This window comes from Erpetoichthys calabaricus, chromosome 15, assembly GCF_900747795.2.
Source record: "Erpetoichthys calabaricus chromosome 15, fErpCal1.3, whole genome shotgun sequence".
NCBI classification, from domain to species: Eukaryota; Metazoa; Chordata; class Cladistia; order Polypteriformes; family Polypteridae; genus Erpetoichthys; species Erpetoichthys calabaricus.
The window spans coordinates 93,718,002-93,745,353 of record NC_041408.2 but is presented as its reverse complement, the minus strand read 5'-3'; the positions used below and the strand labels follow the sequence as shown (position 1 = coordinate 93,745,353).

The window sequence follows — 27,352 nt, the reverse complement described above, 5'->3', positions numbered from 1 at the left end:
GACGGCAGCCATTTTTGCACCATTGTGCTCACCACACATTAGTTATGAGGAGGTGAAGGGGGTGACAAAGGTGGTGAGCCAATAAGGGGACCCAGAATGACCAGGCTGTGGTGGGCAATTCAGCATCATGAAACACCCCACCCTACTTATTATGTAAGGCGCCCAGGGATCTTTTATGACCACAGAGAATCAGGACCTTAGTTTTTACATCTCATCTGAAGGACATTTTTACAGCACAGTGTCCCTGTCACGGCACTGGGACAATGGGATCCATGGGGTAAGCGCCCCCTGCTGGCCTCACCAACACCACTTCCAGCAGCTTCTTCTAGACTGACTCCTATAGAAGTGCTGACTGGGCCTGAACATTCTTAGCATCAGGCACATGTCCTCTTCTGAAGCGTAGATGGGATGGCTGCGGCCATAAGATTTATCGTTTTGTTTTAAATATTCCTGTGGTGACATTTTGTTTTTTTATGTTTACTGCCATTTTGAGCTTCCACTACTATGATGCGACTTGGTTGTCCATGTCATGATGTCATCGGCGTGATGGCATTTTAACTGGCGATGAGCTCCACAGACAGTGTCCGAGATTCTGGATTACGATTAGCTGGCTTACAGAACCCTTGAGTCATGAATGTTACACGTTATTCGTTTTTTCTTCATTTCTGGTGGGCATTCTATCACGACACTAGTCATCATTATAGCCTCTGCGGTCTCCAACTCCGACATTAGTTTCTTTTGTTTCGATTTCATTGTACTACTGTTAAAAAAGCTTTGCTTCTTACGTTCGACGCCATCTTATTTTTTTCATGGTGCTGCCATTTTGGGGTGCGGTTGCTACTACGTTTCTAAGCGAGCGTGTCCTGGTCAGTCGAGATTCGCAGAGATGGCATTGAGCTTTTCTCGTGTGTTTTGGTTCCCTGGCTAAAGAATTATTGGTTTTGACTCTTTGGCAAGTTTAGGGTTTTGTCTTTCGGCTTGACGACAGACTGGTTTCGCTTTTGATTTAAAAACTTGGCTTCACGTCGGACAGATGTGTCTCCTTCTGGTCGCTGTTGAAATTTCTATCCGCTAAATAATTTGGGGTTTAGAATCTTACTTGTCTGCTCTTTGTCTACGACTTTGGCAGAACGTTTTTGGGATTTGGTGTGTTGATGTTTTCTTCTCCCAGTTTTGACCTTGGCCCGTTTCTAATTAGGGTTTTCTCTTGCTTTGTTCCTCCAGTGCTTGACTTCCACTTTGCGTTTGTTGCATCTGCACAACTTCGGCTCCAGCAGACAGGACATTATTGGCCTTCAGGTACAGAAAGTCTTGAGCTCACCACACTTTGGAAGTGTGAAACTGTGCCTTAAAGTCTGGAACATCTGAGATGTGTAGCTGAAGCTGAAGCTTTGACAACCTTCAAGACGTATCTGGATGAGGTCCTGGGACATTTTCGCTCTTCACTAAACAAGTGAACTTGATGGACTGAATGGTCTCCTCTCCTATGTCAAAGTTTTGAATGCTCTAAAGTCGTCACAGAGTCGCAAGTTGTCACGCCCTGCGAATTCTAGTTGTGTAATTTCACATCTCAAGGTGACACACTCATTAGTTGTTAGATTAATCCCCTAAGCTAATGAACTTGCACTGTATGTCAAGACTGAGCTTCTTACATAATTGTGACATTTCTAGCGTCCTTATGGTAAAGCACTGTGTTTACTTGCCATTGCGAAAGGATGGCTTCTGGCTTCCTCCCGGATGTTGGTGAACGGCGACTCCAGGATTAAGGAATCAGGAGGGCTCCCTGTAATCAAAGACAGGCAATCAATCAATCAGTTAATCAATGTTTAGTCCATAAGCATCATCACCACGTACAGGAATCCAACAAGAGTGTAATGTGGCGTCCATACGGAGACGAGCTGCTAAGTGTGATGGGCACCAGTTGCAGGAGGCACATCTTGAACACGAATGGCACGACCATCTCACGCAGTTTGAACCTGGCTATCGGCTTCACTCAATCCCTCAAACACGGCATTTAATGAGGCCAATCCTTGACCCCACTGCTCCCTCCTCCTCCACAAGTAAGTTATCCAATCAAAAGCTCAAAATGTGCAAAACACATGCACTTATACAAAAAAAATTAAATACCGTCAAGAAAAATCGCTGTTCACATGGGAAGAGTTTTTAAATTGAAGATCCGCCTCTCCCCTTCATTCATTGGTCAAGTGTCCCGTCTTTAATCGGAAAGTACAATATTATAAGAATGCCGGGATAACGGACATGAAACACAAGTGACGTGGGATTTCTCTCTTCCATGGACGTTTATCACATTGTTTGCTGTGGTCACCAATGGCTTGTATTTTATCATAAATCTGATCTCCACTGGGCATGAAAACGTGACAGTCACCACTACATGGGGGAAGTCATGTACTTTGGGTGGGCTACTCCTTTAAGTAGCTTATAAGATCGTACTGGAAAGCAAAGCTTTAGTGATATTTGGCATAGTGAGTGATAAATATTTTGTAGATTGTCTTTATTTGCAAAATTCTCTTTATATTTTTATTTTAATAATGTTCATGCCAGTCCTTGCTCTGGCACATGTGAATGCCCCTCACTGAAATATCAAAGCAGGAACCGACTGGCCAGCTTGACTGAAGGGTTGAAGGCCTCTCATCGATCAACTTGTCACCAGTTTCACGAGGGCTCTGTGTGGACACGTCACAAGCTTCATTTTGGTTGGTTGGTCAGAGAAAGGGGATACTTGAGATGTTATGAGCCCTTTTGCCATGAAGAAAGTCTGGACTGGAAGGGGCAGATAAAATATATGACGACATGTTTTATCACCTCTTCCCTTTCTAAGAAGACAGCCTGGGGGAATACAGGCAACTGACGTGAAAAGACTCAAACAGCTCTGTGTGGGCTGGCTGATGGACTGGGGAGGGCCGAAGAGCTGAATTGTGAACAGACCTCCCAACTAGTCCAAGAGGCACGTCAAGGATAATAAGACTCAACTTAAATGAAGGGCAGAGAGAGCTGCTGCTCCGTTCATGTGGAAGGCCATTCTGAGCCACGCTGGACCACAGGCCATTCAGTACATAAAGTCAGAGAGCCACCTGGTAGTCTAAGTAAGATGAGCCGATTACTGTCCACGTCATATTAATATTATTTTGCCAAGGCTCACATTTCTAACAGAGTTTCTCAAAGCTCTTGCGAGTTGCTATTGCTTTTAATGGTAGTTGGTAACAGTTGGTTGTGAAGTGTGACACTGCCCTGATGATCGACCCTGCCCCACACTTCACCAAGTGGACATCCCCTGCCCACTTTGCCAGGTTGTGAAGACACATATATGGGAAAAGGTGGGTCATGATACAGAAAAGGTAGAGATGCCCTGATCTATTACACCTGAAAAATGTGTAGCTTTCTCTCCTGCTTGTTCTGGTGCTTCATCTAACTGCCTGGAGTTGCAGAAGTACAAGAAAAGGTTGGAGTGTTGAACTACGACAGCACTCAACCCCGACAGTGAGCAGGCTGGTAAGAACAAACAGAACAGGCCATAGATGGGATTTGGAGCATTTTGTTAAGTTCTATTAAAGGGAGGGTACGGTCACCCCAGGACCCTACCGGGACAAAACAAGGATGAGATGCTCCTTAGAAACCTTAGACAAGGCTGACCAGGGGACTCCTCTTAAAAGATCCCTGCCATCTTTATTAAGGGGGAGATTCAGAGAGACTTGCTGGCATTGCAGTATATGGACAGCACACTGTCCTCTGCTGGCCACCAGTAACAGCAGCTTCCACAACACCACAGTAAGCTATGAAGGTTGGCAGGCAGGTTCATGGTGGCCTGGCAGTGGCTCATTCACTCCAAAATGCACTTACCTCGTTCAGAGAGATCTCGGACAAGGTTTGTGGCAACACTGAAAAAGATAGAAAACAAATGACGTCAATAAATGAAGAATAAAATGAGAGATAGAGAGAGACGGGACAGGCGCAATATAACAGACAGAAAGAACAGTAAAACACTTCTGACAAGAACGGGCAAGTCAGCTCACCATGTTCACCAGTCCTGTTCAACTACACTGTTCAAAAACACCCACAAGTCAAGATCTGAATGTCCCTCAAGTCCCGCTCTCTACCACAAAGGTTCTTTTTCAGCCAGGGCTTGTTTGTCTCTTTTATTGTAATTTTCTGTTGTTTGAGAAATATTAATTTTCTTGTGCCCCTTGTTAACGGTGAGAGCCAATAGTGGGCAACACAGAGGAACAAAAGGACACAAAAGGAGAGAAAACGGCCCAGCAGACCAATGACATTCTGAGAGCAGATACCAGAGAGAAGAGCGGGCACATGGCCCGGCTTGGCATTCCCATCTGATCAACCCAGCTGACCACGACTGACTTTGTGTGGAGGCCCTGTGACGGCTACACAACATTCTCCCTAAAATAAAAGGGGGAGTCACAGGCCTTGTCTTTATGTTGACGTCTGTTACCACCGGTAGAAACATCGCTTAATTAAAATGAAACTCTCACACGGTCGACGGCACACTCCGCAGCCTACACCAACATTTGTTAAACTTTTTATTTTCTTCAGTTGAGAGAAAACCCCATCATGCCATCTGCAGAAGACTCTCTCCTTCATTAAAAATGTCAGTCAGTTTGGTCATCTATCCACACCTCCTTGTTGCTGATCACTTCTCATTTTTTCCTTCTGTTTTTTATTTTGCCCCAGTCGCTTACCTTCAATGATGTCTGTTCTCTGATTGGCAGGTAGGGTTCTCAGGTGCTGTGGTCCATTGGGCAACAGCTACTTGAGAGGCCCATGTAAGACCCCTGCTGCCTTAGCCACTGTGCTGTGGCATTAGCTCTTCAGTGTCTCTTTATATGGATGCCATGTTAGGACATTTTTGGTTTTGTTCTTTATGTACTTTGTTTAATAATAAACTGCTCAAAAGAATGAAAGGAACACTTTGAAAACCCATCAATGGGAAAAAAAACTCCTGCTGGCCATCTCTACTGCTATGGACTGATATGGTAATGTGTGAGGAACAAAAGGATGGAAATGAAAATGATGAACCGACAGAGGGACACCCCGAAAATCAAAGGGAAAAAATGATGCAGCACGCAGGCGAGTCCATTTGGTCGAAATGTCATTGCAGCAACTCCAAATCGTACTTAGTAGTTTGTATGACTATGCCTGACAACTTCCTAATGAGATGACGGATGGTGTCCTGGGGGATCTCCTCCCAGATCTGGAACAGGGCATCACTGAGCTCCTGGACAGGCTGAGGCGTCAGATGGACCGAAACATAATGTCCCACCCAGAGGTGTTCTATTGGATTGAGGTCAGGCGAATGTGCGTGGGGGGTGGGGGGGGGGCTGTCAATGGTATCAATTCCTTCATCATCTCGTCACATGGGGTCGGGCATTGTCATACACCAGGAGGAACCAGCATAGGGTCTGACAATGGGGCCAAGGATTTCATCCCAATACCTAATGGCAGTCCTGTGGTGCCATTGTCTGGCCTGTAGAGGTCTGTGTGGCCCTTCATGGATATGCCTCCCTCCCCAGACCATCACTGACCCCCACCAAACCGTCATGCTGAACGATGTGACAGGCAGCATAACGTTCTCCACGGCTTCTCCAGACCCTTTCAGGTCTGTCACATGTGCTCAGGGTGAGCCTGCTCTCATCTGTGAAAACAAAGGGCGTCTGCCTGTGGTGGACCTGCCAATTCTGGTATTCGATGGCAGATGCCAATCGAGCTCCACCGTTGGAGAATGTCGGGCCCCCCTCATGAAGTCTGTTTCTGATTGTTTGCTCAGAGACATTCACACCAGTGGCCGGCCTGCCTGCTGGAGGTCATTTTGTAGGCTCTGCCAGTGCTCATCCTGTTCCTCCTTACCCAAAGGAGCAGATACCGGTGGGTCCTGCTGATGGGTCCTACGAGGGGCCCTGTCCAGCTCTCCTAGAGGATCTGCCTGTCAGTCTCCTCCATGCCCTTGAGAATGTGCTAGGAGATACAGCAAACCTTCTGGCAATGCCATGTATTGTTGTGCCATCCTGGAGAAGTTGGACTACCTGTGCCAGCTCTGTAGGGTCCAGGTATGGCCTCATGCTACCAGTAGTGACACTGACCGTAGCCAAATGCAAAACGAATGACAAAACAGATGAGGAGGGAAAAATGTCAGTGGTCTCCCTCCACCTGTTAAACCATTCATTCCTGTTTTGGGGGTCATCTCAGTGTTGCCCCTCTAGTGCACCAAAGCAGCTGAAACTGATGAACAAGCCCCTCTGCTACTTCACTGAGCAGATCAACAGCCCACAAGTTTCATTCACTTGATGCTATACTCGGATTAAGAAGTCTTCCTTTAAATTTTTTGAGCAGTATATATGGGGTTATTTACTTGCTTTTCTATTTTGTATTGAATTAAGAACTGTTACAGTTTGCTTCTTTCCTGGGTATGTGATGTTAATCTGCATCCAGCCCTGCAAGCAGGTCCTCCAACTTAGAGGGATAATTTGGGGGTTGGTGGCAGGATTGGCACTCTAGCCACACTGTTTAGTGTGGTGCTGAGGTGTCACCCGTTGCATGGCTGTACTCAGATCTCAATCTGGATGGTCCGCCATGTGGTGGGTGCAGCAACGCCCCCTGTAATCAGCGCAGACTCCCAAACTCTCTCTCCCTCCACTCTCCTTTTTTCACTGTGGACATTTGGGTATTTTTGTGAACATTACAAGCGTGAGACCCATTATTGGGCCTGCTTTCTGAGTAGGGGTTAAGCTGCATGGCTTTTCGTGTGGGTTTTTGGAGGTCTTCTCCCTTTTTGTGCACTCTTCTGGCAGAGACTACAACACCAGATAGATTCAGGCTATTAGCCTTCTGACTTTGATTCATTTTTAAATTTAAATTAATAACGTTTGGTATTGTAATAATATTCAGGCTTTAGTTTTTTGCCGATTTAATTTTTTTAAATTTTGTAAATTTAGATTTTTAGAGCTGCGAGATATTGGTGCCAATCACCATACCACCTTCTTACGGCTCATTTTTTCCCCTGAATATCGTAAGTTGTACAGAAAGCTCCAAATTAATTATAACAAATGAAAGGCATGGGACTACAGTAATAAACAAACAACCAAACGGCATTTGGTCCAGGACCTCCCCGTGGTGAGTGACCACTGACCTGCTACTGAATAAAAACAAATGGTCAATTTCCCAGTGGATCACACAACAGAAGATCTCCCCTCACCCAGTTCCTAGCGAATGGCCCCAAACGTAAAGCTGATTGTTGCCGCTCCTCCTCTTCACCCATTCATACATGAAGATGGCGTCGGCCGTCATGCCCCTCTCGGAGGGCTCACCGTCGGAATCACCCCACCCTGGAATACAAAGCAGTGGATTACTGAGATGCCATAGGCCCACCACGAAAGCCTGGGGTTGCTAACTGGAAGTCTGAATTTATAAGCTTTTGTTTCTTTTGGCCAGTGCAGGCCATAAGCCTGCTACTAAAGTTTGGGGACCAGGCTTACTGTGTGCTAGTGAGGCCCACCTTGTGTTTTTCAGGCCTATGCAGGAGTACAGGCGTGAGGTCAGAGTTTGAGGGACTATTTTGAGTTTTCAACAGCCCTGCATCATACCAATGGTGGTATATGATGGCCAGACATGCAAGTAACGAATTCACTGCACTCTGCACACGTGACAATACAACGACCATTACTACTACTGCTACTACTAATTGAGTGTGTGGATCTAACTATGGTAGAGTCTGAGATGGGAGCATGTGTGATGGGGAAAGTGGGCCGAGTCCTTGAAACTTCATGCGTTTAGATAATAAGCCTGACAATGATGCAAGCAGACTGCATAAATATAAATAAATTAAACATTTCTGATGAATTATTATTCTTTATTGCTAAAGGAGCACCTGCCACTAAGCAATGGCAAAGTGATCGAACCGTTAAGGACACAGAGCCCATAAACAGGTTCCTATACAAATGCTGAGGGGAGCCGCTTTTGGCATTTCAGACAAATATGACTGCGCCGTGGGATTCTATGGTGGGTGTTGTACAAATAAGCTGAGTGAAATATCCGACCCATCAGTCCATATTTGTCTGGCACCATCACGAGATTCTTTACAAAGCGAAGCAGAAGAGGAGGAAGATAAAGAGATATATCTAGAAAGAGACACCCCACGCTTACCTCCCACTCAGCCATTACTCACCTCTGTAGTCAAAGGTCACAACATGGTAACCCAGTGAACTCAAGACCTGCAAAGAAAGTAGAAAATGCGTTTAAGGACCGTGCAGGGAAATCTCTGGAGACACACAGCACTTCAGCTCTGCTTGTGTATGTCTGACTCTCATCACTTCAACGAGAGTAAATCAAAAAGAAAAGGCGATTCAGAAATTCCGTGCTAACCACAATGGATAGAAGCTGACATACCGCACAGACACAGTGGCTGATGGGTAATTCAGACACGCACAGCACAGCACAGCACTCTGCCGTTTGTTTAGTTAAAGCCAAGGTCAAATGAATATGACGAACAATGACCACCATTGACGAACAATGCGCTGTAGTGAAATTTAACTGGGCAGAGGCAGCGAAACCTGCTGAAATTCACAGAAGGATGTTGGCTCATTATGGACATGGAAACAGCAGGACTAAGTGAAAGGTTATGAACCAGTAGAAATGTTTAAAGAACAAATGTAACCGACGAAGCTCGATCTTGTTGACCATCAACATCGTACACACAAGAGTACAGCAACCATTGACTATCACACATTCAATCCTCTCAGAGGTTCTACGCAGTCGCAGGTTCACCTCTGATGATGAAGTTAAAGTTAAGTGCTGCAGACCTGAATTAGGGAGCAGCCGAAACGCTTTTTCTCCCAAGGAATGTAGAAGTTAGTGGAACGATAAAAAAAGTCCATCAACCTTGAGGAAAACTATGCTGAGAAGTGATGGAACTGCTCGGTTTATCTGTTGAAGGGTAAGTTGCCTTTACTTTTTGATTCTCCATCATCTTTGCTGCGTAATGGCACTGCATCTGAGACACCCATGTGGATGGCTTCTGACTGAGCATTTTATTTTGACGTGGGAGAAACATCAGATCACCATCTGGCTCAGATTTAACACGGGATCTCCTCTAAACTTATGGCCTCATCTGGCTACACAAAAAGGTAGCCGTCTGAAAAGAGAAAGGAATCAGGAGACGGGAGCTAGAAATCCGAACTGGCCAAGATCAAAAGCAGGAGCTCAAGAATCAAGGAGACGAGCTGAAAGCAAGAAACCAAAATCACAGTAAAGGGGCGAAGCAAGAGAGTCGAAAACTAGTGACGTGAACAAAGCCAAGACACACAGCATCTTCAGAAAGTAATCAGACCCCTTTGGTTTTTCACATTTTGTTATGCTGTGGCCTTGTGCTAAAATCATTTCAGTTTATTTTTCCCCTCATCAAGTAACACTCAATGCCCTCCCAAGAATGACAAAGCAAAAACAGGGGTTTAGGAATTTTTACAAATTTATTAAAAATAAAAAGGCTGAACTCTCATGTTGACACAAGAAGCAATGCCCTCTGCTATGACACTTGAAATGTGGGTCAGGTGGATCCATTGAGATGATTCTACACCTCGTTTGGAGTCCACTTGTGGTCAATTCACTCGATTGGACAGAACAAGGAAAGGTCCACACGTCTGTCTATAGGAGGTCCCCAGCTGAGCACAAACCAAGCTGAGAGGTCAAAGGAAACGCCTGCAGAGCTTAGAGGCAGGATTTGTGTTCAAGGCACAGATGTGGAGAAGATTGCAGCACTGAAGGATCTCATGGGTGCTGTAGCCTAAATTGAGAAAGTCTGGAACAACCACAGCTCCTCCTATAGCTGGCCACATGGTTAAACTGAGCAATCAGAGGAGAAGAACAATGGTAAGACGGATGACCAAGAACCTAATGGCCACTCTGACTGAGCTCCAGAGAAGCTGTGCAGAGATAGGCAAAACTTCAAGAAGGACAACCACCACTGACAGACTCCACTGATCAAGGCTTTATGCCAGAGTATGCTAGATGAACGCAAAAATTGCACCTAAACGACTCTCATACTACAAGAAACAAGACTGTCTGGTCTGATGAAACCAAGATTGAACTGTTTGGCCTCGGCTCCAAGCATCAGATTTCAAAGAAACCAAATACCACTTATCACCTGTCCAGTGTCATTCCAACAGTGAAGTCATCACGGACTGGGAGAACAGTCAGGGTTGGGGGAAGAGCTGAATGGAGCAAAACGTAGAGATCTCCTTAACGAAACCCTGCTCAGAACATTGTGGACATCAGACTGGAGTGAAGATTCACCTTCTAACAGGTCAAAATATATCCAAAATGCTCACAAGATCACAGGAGGCATAAATGGCCAAATGGGGGAGGCAGCTTGATGAATGAGGTCTCCAGGACTCTAAACAAATCCAAATCATATCATGTGATATCATCTACTGTTAAATTCTACTCCGTACTTCTAAAATTTTTATTTTTATACTGTATTGAGGATTTGTTCTGTTCTGTGTATTGTGTTGTATTGACCCCCTTCTTCTGACACCCACTGCATGCCCAGCCTACCTGGAAAGGGGTCTCTCTTTGAACCGCCTTTCCCGAGGTTTCTTCCATTTTTTTCCCTACAAGGGCTTTTTTGGGAGTTATCCTTGTCCTCTTAGAGAGTCAAGGATGGGGGGCTGTCAAGAGGCAGGGCTGTTAAAGCCCATTGCAGCACTTCCTGCGTGATTTTGGGCTATACAAAAATAAATTGTTTTGTATTGTAAATGGACATGTCAGAAGGAAATCTGATAACGAGCAAATTCCCAAAACAGAATCCAACAATCGTCGTCAAAAACAGAGCAGAGATCTCAAAGAATCAAATAAACGATAATAATAAGACTAGAAATGCAAAGTGAACTCACAAACTGACACCAATGAACCACCAGTGGGTATGCTACGGCCTTCATGGGTTGGGTCAGGGGGCGGTTCTATCATGAAGACAGACAGGTGGCCCCACCTCTTGGGGAACCACCCATAAAGCAACAGGGACCCGAGAGGACACGTGAGCACACACAGAAACATAACTAAAAATAGTGAGGAATTACACTCATTACATACAGTGCATCCGGAAAGTATTCACAGCGCTTCTTCACTTTTTCCACATTTTGTTATGTTACAGCCTTATTCCAAAATGGATTAAATTCATTTTTTTCCTCAGAATTCTACACACAACACCCCATAATGACAACGTGAAAAAAGTTTACTTGAGGATTTTGCAAATTTATTAAAAATAAAAAAATTGAGAAAGCACATGAACATAAGTATTCACAGCCTTTGCCATGAAGATCAAAATTCAGCTCAGGTGCATCCTGTTTCCCCTGATCATCCTCGAGATGTTTCTGCAGCTTCATTGGAGTCCACCTGTGGTAAATTCAGTTGACTGGACCTGATTTGGAAAGGCACACACCTGTCTATAGAAGGTCCCACAGTTGACAGTTCATGTCAGAGCACAAACCAAGCATGAAGTCAAAGGAATTGTCTGCAGACCTCCGAGACAGGATTGTCTCGAGGCACAAATCTGGGGAAGGTTACAGAAAAATTTCTGCTGCTTTGAAGGTCCCAATGAGCACAGTGGCCTCCATCATCCGTAAGTGGAAGAAGTTTGAAACCACCAGGACTCTTCCTAGAGCTGGCCGGCCATCTAAACTGAACGATCAGGGGAGAAGGGCCTTAGTCAGGGAGGTGACCAAGAACCCGATGGTCACTCTGTCAGAGCTCCAGAGGTCATCTGTGGAGAGAGGAGAACCTGCCAGAAGGACAACCATCTCTGCAGCAATACACCAATCAGGCCTGTATGGTAGAGTGGCCAGACGGAAGCCACTCCTTAGTAAAAGGCACATGGCGGCCCGCCTGGAGATTGCCAAAAGGCACCTGAAGGACTCTCAGACCATGAGAAAGAAAATTCTCTGGTCTGATGAGACAAAGATTGAACTCTTTTGTGTGAATGCCAGGCGTCACATTTGGAGGAAGCCAGGCGTCACGTTTGGAGGAAACCAGGCACCGCTCATCACCAGGCCAATACCATCCCTACAGTGAAGCATGGTGGTGGCAGCATCATGCTGTGGGAACTGGGAGACTAGTCAGGATAAAGGGAAAGATGACTGCAGCAATGGGGCAACGGTTCATCTGTCAGCAGGACAACGACCCTAAGCACACAGCCAAGATATCAAAGGAGTGGCTTCAGGACAACTCTGTGAATGTCCTCGAGTGGCCCAGCCAGAGCCCAGACTTGAATCTGATTGAACATCTCTGGAGAGATCTTAAAATGGCTGTGCACCGACGCTTCCCATCCAACCTGATGGAGCTTGAGAGGTGCTGCAAAGAGGAATAGGCGAAACTGGCCAAGGATAGGTGTGCCAAGCTTGTGGCATCATATTCAAAAAGACTTGAGGCTGGAATTGCTGCCAAAGGGGCATCGACAAAGTATTGAGCAAAGGCTGTGAATACTTATGGACATGGGATTTCTCAGTTTTTTTATTTTTAATAAATTTGCAAAAATCTCAAGTAAACTTTTTTCACGTTGTCATTATGGGGTGTTGTGTGTAGAATTCTAAGGAGAAAAATGAATTGAATCCATTTTGGAATAAGGCTGTAACATAACAAAATGTGGAAAAAGTGATGCGCTGTGAATACTTTCTGGATGCACTATATATATATATATATATATATATATATATATATATATATATATATATATATAGAAAAGGGAGCTTAAACAGAGAATACAGAACACCAATATGCAGAACGGTGACATTCTCCACCAAACAGCTAACACAGGGTGAGCATGTTGGCGCCAGAATGGCGACCATCACATCGTCCAGGTAGATGCTACACATTGGCGGTGGTTCCCCAATGTCTATGTAAAGCAGGGATTCTTAACCTGAGGTCTGTGGACCCCTAGGGGATCCATGAATGGGTTTCAGGGGGTCTGTGAGGGTCAGATAAAAATGTACATTTATATTCACTATACAGCCCAGTACTGTTGAGTTTCCTCGTGTGATTTTTCTCACACAGTTCTCTCTCGCAATTATTTTTCTCGCAAGTATTTATCTCACCTAAGCCTAATGTGTGAGTTACATACTCATGAAAAAAATAATGTGCAAGAAAAATGTCACACGAGAAAAACAGCGCTCACTATACAGCCCTTCCCCTTGTCCCAATGGTTTCCCATTGAAATAAATGAAAGAAAACGCACCCTGCCACTACTTACAGTGCCAACCGCTAGGCGTCTCTTGACTTGCAGTTGGCCCACGTTTACCATTTAGACGTGTGTCATCATTCTCTGTACGACCGCCATCTTGTGCCACCCCATAACAGCAAATGCTAATTCTCATATTCCACGGTTTATCACGGCTTGATTATCTTCTCATATGCTGGTGAGGATTAATTGACCACAATTTCCTTCAAGTGTGGCTGGCTGAGAAGTGATGTGTGTGCAGTCTGCATGAGGGTGTAGTACGGAAAAATGCACATGCGCGTGTGTGTGTGTGTTTATGTGAATATTTCTGGGGAAGGGGGTGCATAGCTTTAGCTTTCATCAGATTCTTAAAGGGGTCCGTGACTCAAAAAAGGTTACGAATCACTGATGTAAAGTGTTTGTGAAGCGCTATGTAATTGTAATTAATTATTGTGTCTAATACGTAATTGTAATTAATTATTGTGTCTTTCTGCTGCTGGGGATGCCTTGTCGTTGGTGGCCGTGGCTATGAAGGTCACGACCCAAAAATGAATCCGTGCCAGGTTAAAGGTTTGCCTGATGTGGCACTTCGCTATTCGATCTCACAGATAAACATTTGTGTGTCTTTGTGCTAAAAACACATATTTTTGTGTTTACTTTTGTTCTAATCTTCTTGTTGAAGCGTCCCGTTTCTCGACTTTTTTCGCTACGCCCTGACCTCGCCTCTTCTCCTTCTCCGCCTCATTACAGAAATTCTGCTCTCTAAAAGCAGAACAGCCACGACACCCGAAGACTACGACGCTGGCTTAAGGTAGCAAGACTGTAAAATCTTCAAAATGCTTTCCTCCAATAAACTAAACTCAGCAGGCAGTCAGCGTCCAGTCGCACGCCATTCCGGTGACCCTGCTTACCTTGTAGAGCTGCACTCTGTGGTCTCCACCTCTGAGAAAAGAAAAAGAAAAAGATAAAAATGAAACATCACCCTGCAAGATATCCACCTGTGGATACTTCTCAATCCGCAGCGCTGATGCGGCTCACCCACAGGCACTCGCTCCGATTCCTGAAGGTCACCCAAACTACGTGCTGCGGAGAAGCCACAAATAGCCAGTGCATCCATGCAGAGAGAGAAATAAAACGGAGCTTGGTCTCAAAGAGCCAGCAGAGCCACCATTATTCACACGTTGGCATCCAGTTAACTGCGGACAATAATGCTGATGGTGTTCGTGTTCAAACGTTTAAGTAAAAAAAATGTCCTGCACCAATTAAATGGAAAACGCGCACTGCAGTCAATTTAATAAGCCAGCCTCTGAACATTTCGGTTCAATTTTTAACAAACCCATGCATTACAATGCCATTTTGTCACGGTAGGGTCCTGGTAGTGGATGGAAGCTCTAAATGGATGGACGTCCCAACCAGGATCATTGGTGTTCCCTTTCCCAGGTAAGACAGTGAAATGGCTCTGCTGCCCCTCTTATGCTCTTCATTACGCAACCCTGAACAAAATGCCCCACCATCCCTGCTGCAGCCCTCCTATGTTACGCTGCCTTCCACATCTATGACCTCACGTGATGAGGCGGAGCTCTGAAAAGAGGCAGGACAGGAAGTTACACTTTCATTCATGTGTAAGTTAATTTAAGGTTTTTTAATTGAGCCCAAAATGTAAATAAGAAGAATACAATGTTAGAGTTGGTCAAATATTTATCTCTAGTAGGATTGACTACTGCAATGCGGTGTTCACTGGATGTTCAAACTGTTCTCTGTACAGCCTCCAGTTAATACAAAATGCGGCTGCAAGAATTATTACAAGAACAAGAAAATACGAACACATAACTCCAGTTCTTAAATCCTTACACTGGCTCCCGGTTAAGTTTAGGGCAGATTTCAAAATCCTTCTTTTAACATATAAAGCATTAAATGGCCGAGGTCCGGTTTACTTGTCTGAACTTATCATGACTTACAAACCTGAGCGCACATTAAGATCTCAAGATGCCGGTCTGCTTATGGTTCCAAGGATTAATAAAATAACATCAGGAGGTCGAGCTTTTAGTTACAGGACCCCTAAACTCTGGAGTGGTCTGCCTGCTACTATAAGAGATGCCCCTTCGGTCTCAGCTTTTAAATCCCGGCTGAAGACTCACTACTTCAGTTTAGCACACCCTGCCTAGAGCTGCTGATTAACTATACAGACTGCATCTCTGTTGTCAGTCATTAGCACTAAAACAGAAGTCACATGACAGTTAGAATTGGATACTAACCCTCACCTATTCTGTTTCTCTTCTCGGTACTCAAATGTGGCACTTGGTGCCACTGCCCACCTGCCAAGTTGTTTTGCCTGCCTAAGGTAAAGTCATCCCTGATGGAGGATCGCAGGAATCGTGGGAAAGAGGGGTCCTTTCATCGGATTGGCTGGCCCAACACTGTTTCAGCCGTGGAATGGCCAAATGGGGGAAGCAGCTTGATGGATGAGGTCTCCAGGAGTCTAAAATTATCCAAATCTTATTATGTGATATCATCTACTGTTAAATTCTGCTCCGTACTTCTAAAAAAAAAAATGTATTTTTTATTGAGGATTTGTTCTGTTCTGCGTATTGTATTGTATTGACCCCCTTCTTTTGACACCCACTGCACGCTCAACCTACCTGGAAAGGGGTCTCTCTTTGAACTGCCTTTCCCAAGGTTTCTTCCATTTTTCCCTACTAGGTTTTTTTTTGGGAGTTTTTCCTTGTCTTCTTAGAGAGTCAAAGCTGAGGGGCTGTCAAGAGGCAGGGCCTGTTAAAGCCCATTGCAGCACTTCCTGTGTGATTTTGGGCTACACAAAAATAAATTGTATTGTATTGTATTGTAAATAACAAAGGACAGTCGAGGCAGCAGGTCATCTTACATCTTCATGCTTACTACCAGGTGGCTCGCTGCCTCAGTATGTTGACTGGTCCCTCAGCTGAATGTGACTTTGAATGCACAGAGAGACGGTTTGGACTCCTCCATGAAGTGCAACAAGGAAACAACCCTGGAATGCTCAGCACTTCTTTACTATGTAAGGGATGGCAAGGATGGACTGGCTTCCTGAATGGAATGGGGGGACCCCTACCTGGCTGGAAAGCCCAGCTAGTGGGCTCTAAATGGATGGACATCCCAGCTGGGATGATTGGTGTTCCCTTACCCAGGTAGAGCAGTGAAGTGGAAGGACAGGGAGGACATTATCTATCAGGGTTCCATAATCATCCAAGGCACTAGGGGGCAGTGTCCTGAGGTGAGCCTGTTATTAACTTAACTTTTTTTAATTAGGTTTGACTTTGCTACCTCGTGGCCTTTGCATGGAGAGAGAGAGAGAGAGATAGAGATGGCCTGGCCTCCTCCATGGATAGAACAGTGGAGGGAGAGTTACTTCTCATCACGAGGAGAGGCTAAGCCTCCGTATCAGCCTTCATTTACAGGAATTTGGTGGCTTGCACCTCTTGAACCAGTGGGTGTGTAGGTCCCAATATCTCAGCAAGGCCAGCGCTGGTCAGTCAGCAGTCAGTTTCTGTTTGTTCACATTTCGTGTTTTCAACTAGAGGCTAAGCACCTGCATGCAAAAGTCTTATCTTGACCCATAAGTCAAGTCATAAATGTCCCCGAGCAAGGATGGGCCAATACAGCTTCCGTGTTTGAAGATGATATATTGTTAGACAATAACTTCCCTACCAGGTTAAACATAATAAAAATAAATATTAACAGACATTCATAAAAAAATACCAACTGATAAGCTTGATAGCACTCCTTGTTATGCTAGTGAACTGCTGTGGACTCACACCATGAAGCATCTGCACTGTGGTGAACTGCCGGTGGTCAGTCGTGAACTCACAACGTCTGCCGTAGAAGTGGTCTCCTCATAGTGTGAGCTCCATTAGTCAGCTGTGCAGAGACGGTTCTGAACATGGCGAGTGGAGACTTCCTGGGGCCGTCAGCTGACCCTTCTCTCACTCAGCCCCCACCTGTTCTGCGGGACGTCCCACTAGACTCCATTCATTCACAGTGCAAATCCCACCCTCGTTGCCAAGTGAATTGCTGTGGACTCACACTACAAACCATTTCAGTTTAAACATTTACACTGTTGTGAACTGCCAGTGGTTAGTCGTGAACCCATAACGTCTGGCTCAGAGGTGGTCTCCATACAGTGTGAGCTCATAGGAGAAGCTCCATTAGTCAGCTGTGCGGAGACCATTTCTGAGCACTGTGAGCATTGGTGACGTCAGCTGGTGTCACTCTCTCTCTGTCAGCCTCCAGAATTTCTAACCAGCACTGCCACTACACTCCCGCTGCCCACAGTGCAAATCCCATCCTCATCACCAAGTGAACTGCTGCGGACTAATTAAGGTGGCTTTATTTCTGATTTAAAATGCAAAAATGGGTCACGTTTGAAACCGGGTGAACGGCCTGTTCTTGTCAGAGTTTTTTTAATGTTTTATACATTTGTACCTTTTCTCTTAAATTTCTCCCAGCAGAGAATCATTTCCCTGCCAAGTTCACATTGGCCTCTTGCTGAAAAGTCCCTAAACTCTCCGTCTCGTTTGACTCTTGGAAATCTCCTTTTTATAATCTGATACTCTTGGAAGCTCTGAGGATTACGGGGCCTTCCAGCCATATTATATACAGAAGTGAATCTCATTCAGTAAATCAGCATGTAAATGGAAGCCTGGAGACCTGTGACCCCCGGAGCTCCTTTTCTTTTCTAATCTTACATCTTTCTCTCTTTATGGTTGTGTGGCCTCCAATTGCCCTTTCAGTGTCTTCCGACTCTCTGGAAAGGCAGACGTAGACAGTGGAGGGGTGGGAGTTTTTGCTGTTCTCTATAATTTTGAAAGTTATCACGGTTATACTGTAACCAGGGGTTCATCCCAGGCTTAAGTGTTCAGCATTGATGAAACGCTGTGGACTTTCAGTGAACTGCACTATAAGGAATTGTTGGTGGTCAGCCGGCCAAGGTGCAAATCCCATCCTCGTCACCAAGTGTATCACTGTGGTCTCACACCATGAAGCATCTGAGTTTGTAGATCTGCACTGTGAGGAACGGCCGGTGGTTATTAGTGAACCGGCAACATCTGCCTCAGAAGCGACTATCTCCTTGCAGCGTGAGATAAAGGCAGTTCACCACAGAGCAAATCTCTTCTGAGGCAGATGTTGCTGGTTCACTAATAACCACCGGCCGTTCCTCACAGTGCAGATCTACAAACTCAGATGCTTCATGGTGTGAGACCACAGCAATACACTTGGTGACGAGGATGGGATTTACACCTTGAGCTCTTCACCACCAGCAATTCACCACAATGCACATCTTTGAGCTGAGTCCACGGCAATTCAGTGAATATTTTCTTTTTATGTTGTGATTTTCAATATTACTTTGTATATTTTATTATTGAATATGTCCTGCCTTGTGCCTTGTGTTGGCTGGGATTGGCTCCAGCAGACCCATGTGACCCTGTGTTCGGATTCAGCGGGTTGGAAAATGGATGGATGGATGGATTATTGAATATGTGTTTGGTATGCTTGTAAATATTATTTTGTTTAACAATTACTTTGTTTCGTCCACTGTTTATAAACTTGTGAAGTTGTCTTTTTCTTTATAGGTTTAGCTGAGGGGTGGGGCCTCATGATGCAGCAGCTTAGGCCACGCCCCCAGTACTATTTAAAAGCCATCTTCCCCCCCCCAAAGGGCTGTTTTGGCTTGGTCGCTGTTAACGTTTCTTTGTTTTCTGTTTACTTACTGGATATTGAATTTGATTCCAAATGGATTCTCTACTTTATGGCTCTGATTAACCCATTAACTGCCAAATTTTTTTTCCGAATATTTTCGCTTTATTGTTATAGATTAACATCTGCTTAATAAGGAAAACATATATTTTGAATCTCAACATTTGTACTTTTTCCAACATTTCAAAATTTTGGCCATCCCCAAATGGGGATCATGACACATACTGCCTAGTTTTGGTGCCATACTGGAAAACACTCAACATGTAGTCCAACATTAAATTTGCAGCACTGTTTTCTTGCGTTAGTCTTACACACTGCACACTTCCTTTGTTTGCCCATTTCTGTGCGTTCAATGTAGTGACCAGTTCCAGAGGTTCTGATATCAACAGGAACACGACTCTTGGCTGGTTTGGAGAAGGATTTCCTCCCGGGATCATGGCAGTTAATGGTTGGGCAGGCCGATTTGTGAACCAACCATTTTAAAGTTGAGTGTTTGGCTTTGCTTTCAAAGTTCTTGTTTTTTTTGGTAATAAGCTCCTAATTACTTTAAGAATCGTAGTTCTTGTTTTAGGAGTCAGAGTGATTTTTTTTGCTGCTTTCCTCTCTCACTTTTCTGGGCAATTTGATTGTAAAAGCCTTTGCCCCACTATTGGGCCTGTACAGGCCTGAAGCCAGCATGTTGAGTTTGGTGCCAGGCTGATTTGAAGAGGTCACGTTTCTGCCAGCATTTTCACAGTTGTTCACAGTTGTGTTTGTTGTCGGCTTTGTTTAATTTTGTATCACTTATTTGAATTAATGGTTCTTTTGTTCATAATGTACGTTTTTCTATTTGAGTGTTGGGAAAGGGGCGTGGCCTAGGTCAGCATTTCTCAACCTTTAAGTATTTGCAGCCCGAGTTTTCATAACAGTTTTAATTGCGCCCCCCCCTAAGGTTTTTTTTGAAAGGAGCCCACTAATACCAATTTGTTCTTTTTTAATTAATGATATATCTTAGATGCATACTTTATTATACCTACTTAACTTTTATCGACATTGATCTAACTCTGTATTTATTTTTCTAGTATCAGAATGTAGTTTAAGTTAACTTGCTTTGGTTTCAATAGATGTATATTTCATATTTTTGATTCTTGTTTCCTTTTTTTCACATCTTCACGCCCCCCTAGTTTGAGAACCACTGGCCTAGGTTATGCCCCTTGTGTTTTGTGGCTGTCTTGCCAAGGGGCGTGGCCAGCTGTCCATCACCGCCAGGAACGGCCCTCCACCCTGTTTATGGGGGGGCCTCCCACAGTTCCTGGCGGTTCATTGCGACTGCGCTGGGGAGTGGAGTGTTGTTTGTATTATTGCAGTTGTTTTGTGTTTTCCGGACTCTCGACCCTTGTGCTCCGTTTTTAACATTTTGAACCTCGGCTCTGTTTTGACCACCATTACTAGATTCTGTTTTGGACGTTTGTTTGGTGTATCGCCTTGTATTCGCAGACAATTCCTTGTGCTCTACGGAGCTTTGTGTATTGCAGAGCTTTTTTTTTGATAATAAACCTTTTAATTTCTATAAAGATTTGTTCTCGGCCCTTTGGGTTTCTAGTCAGGGGTTTTTGAGGGTGCTTTCCCCCCATTAGCAGGCCACTTTAGAAAGTTATTTTATTCCTGCGGTTTTGAGATTTCCCAGTTTCATGACAGGTGAAGTCTACGCTTTTGGCTCAGAGGTGTGTATTAGTGCAGGTCTGACTTTCCTTTTTGAGGGCTAACAGCATTGTAAATTTTGTGAACAGGCCAAGATTAATCCTAATTGTCCGTTCTTATTTATTTTGGTTATTTTTCGCATTAACAGACAAAAACTGTAATCACAAAAAAAGGAAAGACAGTTAATTCCAGCTAAAATAGGTTTTTGTGACTGAACTGCACAAGTGGCGGGCATAAATCCCAAAGGAACACGTTTAAGGAGCAAGCAGATTGGCTTACCTGGTGCCAGCATTGCCATGCAAATATAGGATGACAGGGTGGGTGGAAGCCAGGGCATCTTCAAACCATTGCTGGTCTTTTCCCTGAGCCTCCCTCCAAAAGGCCTCTGGGACTGTGTGCCTAGAGCCAAGAAAAAAGGAGGCTTAGCCAACGTCAGAAAGTGAGCAAAACATGCAGAGTGCAGAAAAAAAAAAGAAAAACAAGGATGGTACTCCAAAAGCCTGCACTACATTCTCAAACTCAGGATCAAGTGGCACCACAGCCTACCTGGGCAGCCCTGGGCACCCTGCAGAGTTCTTTGTGGTGTAATTGATGTCAAGGATGGACTGGAGGGACCACTGCCTGGCCACAAGGCTCTTATAATGGGTAGACATCCCAACCAAGATGGTAAAAGAACTGGTAAAATAGTAAAACACAGCCTAAGTAGCAGTCGGTCTTGCATCCACATACTTTCTACCAGGTGACTCTTTGTCTTAGTATGTTGGTTGGTCTCTCGTCTGACTTTGCCTTTGAGTGGACAGAGAGATCACTTGGCTTCCTCCATGAAGTAAAACAAGGAAACAACCCTGGAGTGTTCAGCGGTTCAATGTAATGGATGGCGAGGACCCACTGGCTTCCCTAATGGAGTAGAAGGACCCTTGCCTGGCTGGAAGGCTCACATAGTGGATGGACATCCTGACCAGGATCATTGGAGCTCCCTTTCCAAGGTGGGACAACGAAGTGGAAGGACAGGGGGGTGAGATTGCCTATCAGGGTTACATACTCCTCCAAGGTGCTAGGGGGCAGCATCCCCTTACTGATGCACCCATGTGCACAACCTGGGAATTGTAGTCCTTGTTGGGCAGACCTGCTGGGTGAAATGGTGCCAGCACAGGGAGCTGACTAAAGTGGGTGAGCCTACTTTGAAGTACTTCCTCCTGATCCAGAAGTGCATCTGCCATGTAATATTGTGGCTCCAGAAATACTCTGGGGTCTGGTGTGAAGGAAGCCCCCTCAACGCAATCACGTCGGAGTCGAGGGCAGGTGGACGACACTTGCCTGGAGGTGTGGAGGAGCGGAAAGACGCTAATAAAGGACTTGTACGTCGTAGTGTGTGGCGTTTGATTAGATTTCGATTTTATTGTCACAGCTACACACACTGGGCTATACAGTGACATGCCTGTACTGTACAATAAAATTTAAAAATATACGTTAAAAATAAATGCGAGAGATTTAAAGGTGCAGATTAAAAATACTCACGTAACATCGACACACATCAGAGGTATAATGGTTAAATAATTATTTAACAATAAAAAGAAGTAACAGACTGACTGTTTTTACAGTTTCGATGAATGTCTGAAATAACGACCATTTCTTATTTTTATCGTCTGATAAATGATACTCTTCCTCAGTCTGTCTGTTCTTAGATTGAGGCAACGCTGTGGAAGAAGAGACCTGTTGAAAGGTACTTTGTTGAAGAAGAAAAAAAACATTCATTTGAACCCGGGACTGCTGTGGTGCAGCTGCGTTTGGGGCTCAGTGACGCCCTCTATAGGCCACAACAGGCAGGCCCTGCACGGCATCACTCAGACAGGAGCTAACTTGGAGTTGCCAGTTTTTTTGTTTAATTGTTATGGCCTGAAATGAGTGCAGTGTTACTGTTGTCTGGGGGTCCGTCCACCATTGGTAGTAGTCAGGAAGGGGAGAGGAGACAACTAGGGCACCTCGAAATGACAGAGCTGGAGAAGCAGAGTTTATAGGAACGTGATCGAGAGAGGAGGCACCGGGCACGAGAGGGTCAGACACATGAGGATACCGAGGAACGGTGTCAGAGTAACCCTGGGGGTACGTGTAGGGCAAGAGACAGAAAATATCAAACATTCTTAAATGTGTTTTATGACTTCTCCGTGAAAGATAATGCAGCTAATATTAGATAAAGGGAACCTGAGTAAACATATCACACCATCTCTAAACTGCTGCTTTACAGACAGAATGTAAGTAATGCACCGACTGTGTGAAAAAGTAATTGCCCCCTTAACTACTCACTCAAACAGCATTACTGGTAGGTTTGAAGGGTACAACTCTAAAGGCCTGAGCAGTACTCGTGTCTTCTGTACGGAGCTCGGCCCTCCATCTTCCATTAGGCAGATTAATTGTCTTCTTCCACTTAGCGCGAATGACTGAAAACATGTGAGTGGACATGAGAACATAAGAAATATGACAAACAAGAGGAGGCCACTCAGTCCTTCAAGCTCGTTTCTTTAGCTCGTAGCCAAGTCGTCTCAAAGTGCATCTGTTACAATATCACTGACTGCAAATTCAACCGAAGTGAGGGCAGGCGCATTCCAGCACAGAACAGCGCAACAAACTCCTAGCAGTAAAAATCAGAGATTCTCTTACCAGACGCCAATGTTGACGCCGTCCTCAGGCTGCAGGTAGAAGTTGAGCGTGTGATTGAGCCCCTGGTCCTGAGGCCTTCTCAAGTCAATGAAGTAGGGCATCCGCACTGAAACGAGGAGGACATCAGGCGTCAGGACATGGCGCTCACTGGACTGTTGCTGGTGTCTCTTTATATACATCGTTACAATTTTGTTCCTTTGAGGATTTTTCCTGAACATTATCATTTTGTTTTTCTGGGATTTATTTATTCTTTCCTCCAGTTTTGATGAGCATAGACTTTAGTTTCACTCACGTTTTAACTTAAGATGTTATTTTACATATTCATTACAATTTTTTTGGAAAACCCACAATGGCATTTAATTTTTTTGGCAGGTGTTGCCATTTTGACCTATCGCAGCTGTGAGGCAAGGTACCTGTTGAAAGGGGGCATGTCCAAGAAGTCGCATCACGTGACATCGTCGGCACGACGAGATTCAACGCGGCATTGCATCTCCTCCTTGTCTACATTTATATCTCCAGTTAGTTTAAACTTTGGTTTATGTGTTGGGCACTGGCACCACGATTTTATGGTTAGCATTTACGATTAGCAAAATAACGCTTTCTGACCCTGGCATATATTTTTTGACCCCCCCATCTGATTTTTGGGTCCTTTTACATAACATCTGTTTCTAGTGGAGATCAGAACGTTGACTATAGCGCCGGATTTACCATTACAGTCACTAGAGACTTAAAAACGAGTTCAGTCAAAATTAATTTAATCCATGCTAAAGAACTCTCTCATTTCTGTTATTTATTGATCGGTATTATGTAAGTTTACTTTTATTTGTTAAATTATTTTTCATTTATGAATATTTTTTATTTATTGTTTTCCTTTCTAAGTGTGATTTTTTTCTTTAACCTCCCTGGTGTTAATTCGACCATCTCTGTGGCATGGAATTCTGTGTAAAAACGGTTAAGCCAGAGTGTCTCTCGTGTCAAGCTGCTATGATCCCACGTAAAGTGTGAAGCCCAAATAACACTGAGGATAGTATGCTGTCGCCATCTAGTGAATAAAATAACATCATACTGCAAAAAATCAATCTTACTACTCATTTTGACATAATAAGGTAACTCATTAATATTTATGAGAGGGACAGAGCTTTCAACCAAAACAGACAATGGTGTGTAAACGAAAAGACGTCAATCCAGTTTGAGAATAAACAGGACACATTAATAGGATCAAATAATAGTGAGGACAACGTGAATGAGTCATCAGACGTTGACATGGATAGCGAAACTGATGCAAACAAACCACCGTGATATGCCCGGTGGCTTCAGTCGCATTAAACTGCGGGACAGTGCAGGATCTACGTGGCAAAAAGGTGAAATGACTGCGACCAAGTGGAAGGACAAGAAAGACGTTAGCCCCCCCAAGCACCGCTTACAATGTAGCAACTGTCGATATTCGTGTTGAGGAAATGCAGAGGTCACTAAGCCTTGTGCTGTGGTAGCCTACAATAATACATCAGGCGGCATCCATCATGCGGATCAGGCGCCATCATTCTACACTCTCATGCACAAACAACAGAAACATTATTATAAGAAAAGAGTGCAAAGAAACACACCTGTACTGTCCTGATTGTGACATCAGGCTGTGTGACAGTAACTGTCGCAGAAAATATCACACAAAAGACGTGTGCTAAATCTGCATCAGTACAGACGTTGACTCATTATTCCGAGGTTAAAACACAACGCTAAGGTGGCTGCCCTCTTGTGAAGCACTTTGAGCTGCACGTTTTAGTATGAAAATGTGCTACAGAAATAAACGTTGTCCAAGTTTATTTATCTTCTCAAACCAAATAATCATTCTGCTCATGTTGCATAGGGAAAGGATGTTAAGCAGACGGGATCTTTTGCTTTGTGCTTCGACTTTTCGCTGTTGTTTAACGTATTGTGTTTTGACGCTCTGTGTTTTGACTTGCGGATTTCACTTCGGCCTGCGTTTTCAGTAAACATTTTGTTTTGCCTCTCGGTTGTTTCATTTCCAGATTCCTTTTGGCAAACACCCTGCCCCTCAGGACATGAATCTTTACAGTTCACAGCAATGAAATCGCTTTGGGGTGACATCACCAAACAAAACAATAAAGATTTTATATTCAATAAAGATGAATATAAAAAATGAAATAACCTCCTCTAAAAATATATAAGGTATGAAAAAGAGAAACAGGAATCATGACACAGTAATGCAGTGTATGTGAGCATAATCAAATGAAACACACTTACCGAAATTCAGGAACACCAGCTTGGCCTGAATGGAAGGACAGAGTTTGATGATGAATGGAATGGCAACATAGAGCCCAAGGAGCCAAAGAGCAACCTTCTTCAAAGCCACATACCTGAAAGAGGAAGCAGGCGATGTTAAGAATACACATACTGTTCAAACGCCTTCATCTGTGTAACAGATTAAAAAACACAGCAAAAGCCTCACAAGTTTCACTGGAAGTTTTTCGGAGGCATTCCATTGAGTGGCCAGGGTTTAGCAGACGATCAATCGTAGAGAATAAGACTTTGGGATTACTAGCATTGTTATTTATAATTCTAGAGAAATTACAAGATGGCCTCTCAAGATGGACTGTGTTGTTGAATTCTGTTATTTTAACCTTCAAAATCTCATAATGGATAGTTAGTGTAGTTTTTCTCCATTTACGCTCAGCTCTCCAGCATGTTCTCTTAAGATCAGACACTCTTTGGGTCTTCCATGGTATAACAGTGCTAGAAGAATTTTTTAACTGTCTTTTCAGGTGCGACTATGTCAGCAGCAGCTCTCACTTTAGTATTCAAATTTTCCATCTCACTATTTACATTATTCTCATTATTGTAGTAAGCACTATAAACGGACTGGTTGCTTAGAATGTTTGTAAATTTTGAAGCTGCTGATGAATCCAAGAAGCGTTTTTTAACAATATGTGTCTCATGAATATTTTCTATCATTATTTCTATATTAAATAGCAAGAGAAAATGGTCTGATAGACGAATATCAACGATCTGCTTCACATCAACTTTCAGTCTTTTAAGTCTAACTTATGACCTGCTTTGTGTGTAGGCTGACTAACGTGCTGGCTCAGATCAAAAAAGTCCAGGAGGTTCATGAATTCTTTTACTTTCAGGTCACACTGATTATTGATATTAAAGTTAAAGTCACCGACTATTAGGAACATGTCATAGTTCGTAATTACAATTAGAAAAAGCTCACTCTGGGCAGCAGTGATCTAGTATTCGCGTTGTTCACGAGATGCTTTTCTGATGATCAGATGTAAACAGACGCACGCTGCTGGTGCCCTCCTCTGACGTTGTTCTTCTGTCGCTCTTCATACGAGGCATATTTATTATAAAGTTCTACCGGGGGTTTCACAATACGTGATATTCCAATTGGCTGGCTGTCGATATGATGAATGAATGTTGTCAAACTTTTTCATCAGTTTGAGAACGTCCGTTTTTCCAATACAGTTTTTTTTATGTTTTAACAATCTCCTGTATCAAGCTGTAAACTAATTTACCGTATCTACTCACTTATAAGTCAGGTCTTGAAACCCGAAAAATCGATCATAAAATCCGACCCCAACTTATACACCCGTTTTTTTTTTACATCTTCTTGCCTCCTCCAATCTCACATCAGTTTCTCAGACTCATCGAATTTTGTTGCAGCAGCACAGTTCCCAATTTCTTTTGCTACTTCGACGACTTTTAATTTCAAACTAGCATCATATTTTCTTCTGATCAAAAGCTCCATCATAGATAAGGGATGCTCTTACGATAAAGGTGTGATACACAATACACAAAACAGTCCAAACGTCACTTCGGAATTGGTATCACCGTGTGGTCACGTAGGCACGAGAGCGAGAGAGAAGTGAGGAGTACGTGCTGATACAGCGCATTGCTGCACCCGCATAGAACAAAAAGGCCGTGCACTCCGTGGTTCCCCTCTCAGGTGGGCGTCAGCATATCATAATCTCTTGGACCAATAGCGTGAGTTTTCGACTTATACAACCGACATTATAAAATACCAGAAAGTATACA

The 27,352-nt window shown here is 44.0% G+C and overlaps 1 protein-coding gene and 1 long non-coding RNA gene across 4 annotated transcripts in view; one reads left to right on the top strand and one right to left on the bottom strand.

The window, feature by feature from the left end:
* Positions 1 to 27,352, bottom strand: part of abhd12 (abhydrolase domain containing 12, lysophospholipase) — a 66,916-nt gene that overhangs the window by 13,196 nt on the left and 26,368 nt on the right. For all 3 annotated transcript variants that reach the window (XM_051919415.1, XM_051919414.1, XM_051919416.1), the window contains exons 2-9: positions 25,559 to 25,671; positions 23,297 to 23,402; positions 20,918 to 21,037; positions 14,140 to 14,170; positions 8,192 to 8,237; positions 7,223 to 7,352; positions 3,859 to 3,896; positions 1,704 to 1,783 (exon numbers count right to left, since the gene is read on the bottom strand). In XM_051919415.1, coding sequence (XP_051775375.1) covers positions 1,704 to 1,783; positions 3,859 to 3,896; positions 7,223 to 7,352; positions 8,192 to 8,237; positions 14,140 to 14,170; positions 20,918 to 21,037; positions 23,297 to 23,402; positions 25,559 to 25,671 — 664 coding nt within the window. The remainder of the gene's footprint in view (positions 1 to 1,703; positions 1,784 to 3,858; positions 3,897 to 7,222; positions 7,353 to 8,191; positions 8,238 to 14,139; positions 14,171 to 20,917; positions 21,038 to 23,296; positions 23,403 to 25,558; positions 25,672 to 27,352) is intronic.
* LOC127525969 (uncharacterized) overlaps positions 1 to 27,352 on the top strand; it is a 569,224-nt gene that overhangs the window by 525,461 nt on the left and 16,411 nt on the right. The gene's annotated exons all lie outside the window — the stretch shown is intronic.